The sequence below is a fragment of the Gymnogyps californianus genome, chromosome 15 (genome assembly GCF_018139145.2).
Source record: "Gymnogyps californianus isolate 813 chromosome 15, ASM1813914v2, whole genome shotgun sequence".
Classification (NCBI taxonomy): Eukaryota; Metazoa; Chordata; class Aves; order Accipitriformes; family Cathartidae; genus Gymnogyps; species Gymnogyps californianus.
In genome coordinates, this window is record NC_059485.1 from 12,871,355 (window position 1) to 12,880,896 (window position 9,542).

A 9,542-nucleotide genomic window follows, 5' to 3' on the forward strand; every position below is an offset into this window, starting at 1 on the left:
CTTTCTAAATGAAATCTTATAGATGCACATCTTCAAACAGCAACTTCATATTCAGGTTATTAGTACCACGACACCAGATGCAGCTCGCCCCTATGTAACAGAGATGAAGACTCGTTTTATAGCTTTCTAGCAAGCTTTGAGACCACCTGTGAACTACAAGAATCTCGAACTATGGAAAAAAAACTAAGGCAAGAACATTTATATTAAGAATGTATTTGCAATATACAAAAAGAATACATTCCTTCTATTAAATCAAGGCATAAGTTACTTTTCTATAATTAAACATGAACTACATTTTTATTCCATTCATAGATTAGATAATCTTTTCTTCTTGAAAATGGTGTTGATCGCAGTATTCCTGAATTCCTGCAAAGACAGGGAAAAAGTAATATAAACAATATTTCAGCTGCACATCAGGAGTTCGTTATTACTGCATCACTCTGTCCCTATGGGTACAAATATCACAAGCTGGGCCTTTATCACAGTGACAATGGCTTTGGGAATTTCCCAGCTGTTTGTATTTTTAAACTGCACATCACCAGCTCTTTAGGTAGTGTCTGTATGGGGTTTTGTGCAATTACAAGTAGAAGTGGAGGCAGTAATTAGCCAACTGTATCATACTCAGCTATGGTGAGCACCCCTCAACAGGCCTGGTTGAGAATCTTAGAACTTTTCTGTGAGAGCAAGTACACACGCATCTTTTCTGAAAATTAACGACTGAAGCCAAACATAGGAACCAGTTATCAAATACAATTTCGTTATCACTTTAAGAGCCTGTCATAACTGATGCCCAGAAGCAGCGAACATAGTCTTTGCATCTGTTACTTTCGTAACTGCTATGCACATCTACTGTTTTCATTATTTGTGGCAGAATAACAGAATTCTGTTCAGCACCTCTATGTATCGCAGAAGTGCTCAGAACTGAGGGGATTCATTTGCACAGTGATTTTCAGACTTACTTTGAATGATATTCCTGTAAGACGATGTAGCTGGAGACTCAGGTGCTTCAGACAAGAAAGACTGCCCTTTGTCACAACTTCTTCCTTGAAGGACAGGGAAAACCATGAAAGCAAAGCAATGGGAAAAGATGAACTTTTATTTTACCCTTCATCCCCCTACCAGTTATATCCTTCCAAAGAGCCGCTTGCATCTATTCCTTTTAAGAAGTCCTTATGTCAGTAGTATAACTAGAACTACAGCTTACAGTTTTACAAAGGAATACTATTAGCAGAAACCTTCGGTCATTATTTTGGAAGTACTGACCTGTTCCTTGATGTCATTAAATCAAGCACTAATTGGTAATAGCTAGTGGGCACGGAACCAAGCCTTCTCATGAGCCACAGCAGAATTTGGGTGGTGCCAGTAACAGTGAAGTTAAAGCACTAGTTTTAATGCTTAATGTCTACAAGATACTATTCTTCGTAGTGGTTACGATTTTATTCGGTCTGCACTTCCAGGTTATTACACCAAAGAGAAAGACATGTTGCACTCTGAATATGACCATACAGCTGAAAAGATGCATAGTCTAATCGTAACCAAGATTAAGTCTCAGGCTAAGGAAATTATCCTAGCACTTCCCTCTTTTCACACCATGCTACGTTGCAGTTCCAGTAACTTTGGATTCAAAAAGATGTTCTATCTAGAAGAGGATATTTACCTAAGAGACAAAATGTTTAATATTCTAATTTATCAGTGTCCAAGTCAGGGTTTTCCAGTAATAACATCAGTATAGGAGGAAAAACTTGTTTTAAACGTAGTGCAATACAGTAACTTTACCTATTTGAGGATCTAGAGGCACTTTACCCAGGAGGGAAACATTTAAGTTCTGGCACATCTTCTCTGCACCGCCAGTAGTTGGGGGAAAGATCTGAGATTCATTCTGGGACAACACGAAAACTGGAGTTAAAATACTGCAATTCTGAGAACAAGGCATTTTTGGAGCAATGTTTTATATACAAACAACGTTGAGATAAAAAATGCTGTAATACACAGATAGCCTTACCTTACACTTTGGACATATAAAGCCACTCATATTTTCCACAACACCTATGATTGGCAGTTTCACTTTATGGCAGAAGTTGATCTCCTTCCGAACATCCTGAAGCGATACTTCCTACAAATATTAGGAAACACTGCTATTTTGACTGTAATGTTTTGATGCTGAACTCATTAAATTACACCCTTAGAGCTATTTTAAAGAAAGTTTGTAATGAATTATGACTGCTCTTTTCATATTTTGAGGAACATAAACCTGTGTTATGTGCTCTAGCAACAATTCTATGAGTAGCAACAGAACAGGTACAACACTTCTAGCCTACTGAATGTGGTTGTTTTGAGATCTGACTTGACTCTAGTAAAGATTCAGCCATATTTATGTTTTATCTCCTATATTAATCTCCTATCTTTAGTTCTTTAAATGTAACTTTTTCACATTTTCAGTTTACAGAAAGACCGTTGGTATTCTCAATAGGGCAGGCAAGGACAAGAACCACCAGGCTTACGCTTGTTATCTCTTTTCAAATTAAATTTGAAATAGCTTATCATCCCCTCAGACTTTTTGCGTATATGCCTGACCTCATTCAGTTCTCCTGTTCCCTTCTCCTTCCTTCACCACCTATCTGACACAGCCCTCACCACTTCACTTCCTTTACGTTTTATTCTTTCAGCTGTTGTGGAAATAATACATGTCTTTTGCTCATGTGACCTCCTGTTCCTTTCCAAACCAGGCATTAAAACCTAGGTTTGAATTTGATGTATTTTGAGTTTCAGCTCTCCAGGGGCTGATTTTTCTTCTAAAAATGCACATCACAAAGTTGCCTACTGGAGACAACAGGCTACTACATGTGGTGTCAAACAGTCCACATCTTATCACTTAAAAACTAAACTTCTTACTGACTTCTGAACATTAAGCCGTTGGTGAGTAAATTACAGATTCGCAATGATGTGAACTCTCATCTCGAAGAAGGAAGTGAAATACTGCATTTCCCTTCACCACACAGATCATGACAGCTTTTGATTGTGAACTGCTCAGCGGTTTAGTGACCCACTCGGATCCCCTACTCCACTGAGACGCCCGTCTAACTCATAAACCAGCCAGCTGCAGGCACAAAACAAGAAAGTCAACTCCCTTAGACTCCGTACCATCATTTCTCTGAAGTTAAAGAGAGTCTCTAAACCAAGGACTGGCTTTAACTGCCACGATGCTTCTATCAATGGAAATTAAGTTCTCGTACCTGAGGGGTAGTGATTATAACAGCACCATCTATGTGCGCTGCACTGAGATACTGCACAATAGATAAGTGTTCATCTGATGTTCCTGGAGGTGTATCTACAATCAGGTAGTCGATTTCACCCCAGTCCACGTCACGAAGAAATTGTTTGATCAGCCCTAAAGGAAAGGATAAGAATGTGGAAGAGAGAAAAAAATATCTCCCTATATTTCACATTTCAGGGTCTACTTCAACTTTTATAGTCTACGTATACAGACTCTTCTGACTTGTCAACTCAAGTACAGAAATTATTATTTTGCCAAGGCTCTAAAAAAAAAAATTAAAAAACCCCACAACAGCATCTGACCTTCTAAATTCATCAAATAAATATGTTCAACTAAAGAAAATAAGTAACCATTCACTCATTTGTTCCTATAGCTTACTATACTACATTTACATTATTAAACAAGCCCATGATACTAAATCTTTCAAGTACCTAAATTATTGTTGAAAACACTTGATACGTACCATTTTTTTTTGGTCCTCTCCAGATGACAGCATCATCAGGACTACTAAGCAAGAACCCCACTGACATGACACCTAAGTTTTCTTCAACATACTAGAAGAGAAGTAGAGAAACTCCGTACAGCATACAGAACAGTAAAGAAAGAGTCGAGAAACCAACTCTAAAATCGGATTTTATAGAAAAAGCAGTTTGGGGGAGGTGTGTGTGGGGAGACATTAAGAAAATAAAGGCAGAGAACCTTACGCGTGTCTTTTATCAAAGGGCACTAAAAACTACAGGTTTTGTGCCATGCTCACCAACTACCTTCATAGACTGAAAAGAATCCAGCTGTAGTAAGATTTACAGTGGTTTATGAAATCACTGGAGACAGCGTATAAATAAAAGCAGCTTTCCCTCTCAGCATCAAGCTGTCTTTTGAACAGCGTACGCACTAAAGGTGATCTTTAGACAATGAACACTCCTGCAAAACTTCCCTACATTATTCTAAATGTTAATGAGGTTTTTCTTGGGTGTAAGATACTTTTCACCTGTCACTGAAAAGGTGACATACTATACAGCTGCATGACAACCAAAAATAATGAAATCAAGTAACTTATATTTATTGCCCACAGCATAGCAGGAAAGCCAGTAAACAAGAGATACTTAAAATAATAAAACTATTTTAGAAATACAGTATAACTATCATTAACAAAAGAAATTTAACACTCTGATCTACATAGCCTATATCCAGATTCTACAGAATATCTGGATAGTCTATAGAATTCTCTAGATTCTAGATATTTACATCATTAGAAAAATTAATAGAAGTACCCTCTGCTCCTCCCTCACTTGTTTTTCACCTTAGAAGACGGTGCCCAACCCAAACAAACCCAACAAACTTTCCTGAAACAGTTGCACCAACTTACCACTGGAGACCATCCAGATCCACTCTGATGAACCTGAAAATTGAAGTGATACATAAAGTTACATTAGAAATAAATACAGACGGTACCTAAAATGTGAATATAAGTCAAAACCGGGTAAATCGATATCCTGCCTATAGGTACAATACTGCTGTAGTGGAGCAGCTGAGTTAAGAACTGCAGAAGGGCCGGATCTCCATTACTAAGCGAATAATAACTGTTCAACCCTTTTGCAAGAAGTTTACCCATGACTTCATGTATTTATATAAAATATTCTAGGGCTGATAAAGAGCATCATGCTAACATTACTTAAGTTTTAAGTAGTCATGAATATGTGGCCGAAATGCAGCAAAAGTTGGTTTGCAGAACTGGTCATCCTGGAAGCAGATAACTCGTTTACAAACTAAATTATGCTGAACTTCTCCATCTCACCTTCTTTATTGCCCTAGCCATTGCCACACACGTTTCCCAACAAGCAGTCCTTTCAGAAGCTTTAAGTCTACGAAACGCTAAAATGTTAATCAAAAATTGAGCAGAAATCCTTTAAACAACACGTTCGAGCATTCACTTACCTGTTCTCCTTCTAGACCCATCATTTTAGGGATTGATGGCCCACAGATATCTATGTCCAGCAGAGCAACCTGGAAGACAAACCAGCCAAGCCACCCCACTGGAAACAAGCCCGCACAGGACTGCCTCCGCCGTCTGCATCCCGCAATGGAAACGCTCTAGCGCACTTAATGCAGGAACTGAGTTCGATCCCTTGAGGCGAAGGGGGACGCGATCAGTGCAGTCACGCCCCGGCTCGGTTACCCCAGGTGTGCCGCTGGGCAGGAGCCCGGCGCCGCCGCCCGCAAGTGCCCGCCCCTGCCAGCTCCTCCCGCCCGCGGCTGCGGCACCCTCCGCCTCCCGGCTTCAAACCGCGGCGGCCAGCCGGCCCGGCCCGGCCCAGCCCGCGCAGCCCACCTGCTTGGCCTCGTCCGCCGCCAGCCCGTGAGCCAGGAGGGCGCTGAAGGTGCTCTTCCCCACGCCGCCCTTCCCGGACAGCACCAGCACCGTGTGCTTCACGGCGCGCAGCCGCTGCCGCAGCTCCGCCGCCTCCGCTGCGGGGCGACACGGCGGCGGTCAGCCGCGCCCTGACCCCGCCCCCCGCACAAGCCCCGCCCCCCCGCTCCTCAGCGCCCGCCGCCAGCGCGGGGCCTCCCTCACCCGGGTCCGGGGCGGCGGCGCCGGCAGCGCAGAGCCTCTGGTTGGGGCACCCCTGGCAGGCGGCGGCCCTCCCCGCTTGGGCGCTGCTGGTCCCCGGGCAGTCTGCAACGGACAAGGAGAGCTGGAGCACGGGCACCGGCGACGGCCCGGCCCGGCCCGCACGGCCGCGCCGCGCCCCTCACCCTGCGGCCGCGGCCCGCCCGCCGCCTCCGCCATGGCGCCCGCTGCTGCGTCCCCTCCGCCCGGCGCGAAAGAGGCGGGGCTAGGAAAGGGAGCCGCGTGCCGCGCGCGCATGCGCCGGCGGTACCCGCTGCCGCCAGGGGGCGCTCCGCGGCGGGGCCGGGGCCGGTGGGGGCGGGCCGCGGGCGGGCGGGCGCGTGGGCGGGGCGGGGCGGGGCGGGTGGCTGCGGGCGGGTCGGGGCCGCTGTGCGGGGTAAGATCCGGTGTGCCGCCGCTTCCCGGCCGGGCGGTTGGTGTATCCTTCCCCCGGAGGCGCAGGGGAGGGTGAAGTCAGCTGCGGTCCTTTCGGCACGCAGCCGTGCCGGGCTTGCGCGCACCCGGGCGGTCCCTTCTGCAAGCCGTAGGCACCGACCTCGGGAAACGACGTGCCCGGACGCGCCTGAGAGACCCCGCAGGTTTCCGGTAGATGGGCTGAGCGGGAGTTGTTACTGGCAGCCGCGTGTTTTCAAAGCTGCGTCGAAATTTCTCCGCTAGAACGGCGTCAGAGAGAAGCAATTGACAGCGGTGCCGCACACCCGGCTCAGTACCAAAAGATGGGCGTTAACGGCGTGCTCTGCGCAGGCTGGGAGCGGAGCCGTGCGGGGTTTATGCCGTTCACCCACGTCCGCCGCTAGAAGGAGACGTACTCAAATAGTTGAGTCAGCTTACTTTATGGCACAGTAGTGTACAACGGTCCAGGAAAGTATTACAGATTAATACACTTTACTTTTGTGTTTCAGAAGTTTTATACCTAGGAGATTATGTATCATTTCAGTAAAATCATGCCATTGCTGTACTTCGTAGCAATTTTGAATATATTAATTTCTGTACCTTGCTGGTAGACAATTTCTGCTAATTTAATGGGTACATTCATTTGGAAGATTATTCTACCTTAACTTGGCCAATCAACTTCTGAGCAATCAGATAGCCACTGTATTTGGTACGTAAAAATTAATGAAATAAAGTAATAATAAGTTAATTTTGCAAACCAAGGAAGCGTGCACCAGCTGGTGAAGTGATCTGGACCTTATTACCGGCCACCTTATCCCAATCACTGCTCCCTTTCTGTCTCTCCCATGGCTGCCTGAGCATGGCCTTGTCCTCTCTTCCATTCGTAACATCACAGTCTAAGAACGGAATTACAGATTGCAAACATCGGTGATTATTCCTTGTACGGCTCATCACCCCAGCACAAACTGACAGTACACCTGACTAAAAGCTATGTCTGTATACTGCAATTGTAAAACTGAATCACCTAAAGAGACCAACTGAGAATCCCCAACAGGGGATACCTTCCCAACATTCAGCAAAAGACAATTCCTGCCTCAAAATGCTTCCAATCTACATAGAAATGAGCACTAAATCACAGAACCATATTTAGTCTTATGAGGAGGAAAATGTTCTTCCAAGATCTTTGACAATCTTTTCACCTCCCCTTCATTTTCCCATTAGCTGTGTATAAAGTTCTCACAGTACCGTTGTGATTAGAACAGTGCAGAGTCCCAACCATTGCAGATGCAGCAACAGCCATCTGAACGGCTGTTACATGAGTAAAGCTTTGGTGCTCAGAATAAGGCATTAGCGTTAGCACTTTGCTTTGGAAAAATGCACACAATACATTCATGCCCTTTAAAGAAGTTTTCCGTTTTTCTCCTGCAGATGCATATAACAGGTATGAGCCTCGAAACAACAGTCCCTCTTGTCGTGATTACTTCCCGTGACACAGACTGACTTACTCCTGAGGCAGGGCCCAGGAATTCTAGTTCAAAAACCACTGATGGTAACTCGAGCTTGAGAGAAAGGCAGGTCAGGGCAGTGGTGCTGGAGGAACTGTGAGTGAACCAGCATGTTTCCAGCTCACAAAGCCTCCTTCTATTGCTTTGGTTGAGGGTGCTGTAAAAAGAGTGTTTTTCTGATTTGAGCGCAGTCAAGAGTCTCAAGTATTCCCATTTCTAACTGATTAGTCCCAAAACTTGATTGTTTTAACATGCAAGTGTTTAAGTTACTATTTAAGGCAGTCTCACCCTGGAAACACAATATCTAGAAAAGAATATGTGGTAATATTTGGAAAGGTACGAGCACATCCTGGTGTTAAATCTGTCTTTTTAAGAGAAAAATACTGCAAAGTTATCTTTTTATGAACACTCTCCAACAACCGCAAGCTTTTTAGAAAGAACACTCTGGGGGAAAAAAAAAAACAAACCCACAAAAACTTCTGAATAACTGTCTACCTACAAAAAAAGTCTAGAAAAAAAATCTTCAAACACATTTAGTTAAGGTATTTCAGGAGTTCGGCCTCTGTTTTTTGGTCATTAATAAATAGGCTACTGCCCGTTTTCCATTTCAAGTACATTTACCTCAGGTAAATGCTCATCACCACTTGATACTTGTACAACTTCTGTACTTATTGCTCTGTAATTATCTTCTATGGGAAACTAATGAAAAAAATGTTATGTGGAAGTGGATCCAAATGTTTAAGCAAATTCGAATGTCTGGGGTGGGAGGAACTGGCCAGTAAGACATATCTGAGAAATTTATACTGTACCTTCCCCATGAAAAATTTGGCTCTGTTTTAGACCACAGCTCAGTACAGCACTTTAGGTCTGTGCTTCCTTTCAAACATATGGATTAGATTCACTGATGTCAGCCGTCCTTTCCATATTTTAAACTGAGGTAGGTGTTCAAATGTTTTTCTTTTGGGGCCAACAGATCATATCCTGTTCCCAAGGTTATATAGAACGTTCCCCACAAAAAGCACCAAAAAGGAAAAGTAAATCTCTTCCTCAGCACCCCTCTTCCTCTGAGCCAGCAAGGGCTCTTCGTGCAGGGGTATCTGGGCAAAAACTAGGCTTTGTAGTGTTTGAGTCAGGCTCAACTCGGCGGTGAACTCTGCCAGCACTCTTGCAATCTCTCACGCTCAGGAATAACTTTACCCTCCTGGGCAGCTGCCGAGAATTAGTTCCATCAGTTATTGCAAGAGGAAAGTTTTTGGTGTGCGTGAGCATTTGCAGTATCAATCTTATCCTGTTTATACACCCCAGTCTGGTGCCTGTCCACTGTGTGTGGCTCCACTGCCCGTACCTCACCTCCCTACAGTTAGGACTTGCATTTGTATGTATTTTAAACATCATGAGAAAATAAATTCAACTTACAATGACCATTTATTTAAAATTACCTCTACTTTTTTTAGCTGAGGTGTAATGTCATGCTAGCTTTCTGAGACAAGATATGCTGTAATGTAATGCATATATATACATATATTTTATTTCCCCAGGTTGAAAAAAAGGTTAACAAGCTCTTTCATAGTTATGTATCTGGAGAAGAAGAAACGATTGCAATTGTCTTGCATTCAACCTAGAAGAAATCTGTCCTAATTTAAGGATTCTTAGGATAGTGAAATACAGCGCCTAATTACAAATAATTATTTATGTTCAAAATTCTTGGCACAGAAGATGGGTCACAATGCAATTTCAGAGC

The 9,542-nt window shown here is 43.9% G+C and overlaps 1 protein-coding gene across 1 annotated transcript; it reads right to left on the reverse strand.

Annotated features, from left to right (window-relative positions):
- Positions 1-197: 197 nt before the first annotated feature.
- Positions 198-6,062, reverse strand: NUBP1 (NUBP iron-sulfur cluster assembly factor 1, cytosolic). Its single transcript, XM_050905731.1, has 11 exons — positions 6,029-6,062; positions 5,847-5,948; positions 5,604-5,740; positions 5,210-5,278; positions 4,641-4,673; positions 3,738-3,828; positions 3,234-3,388; positions 2,003-2,113; positions 1,777-1,879; positions 960-1,043; positions 198-366 (listed from the first exon to the last, which is right to left on the reverse strand). The coding sequence occupies exons 1-11, from the start codon at positions 6,060-6,062 to the stop codon at positions 314-316; spliced, it is 972 nt and encodes a 323-aa protein (XP_050761688.1). The 3' UTR covers positions 198-313.
- Between the last annotated feature and the right edge of the window lie 3,480 nt (positions 6,063-9,542).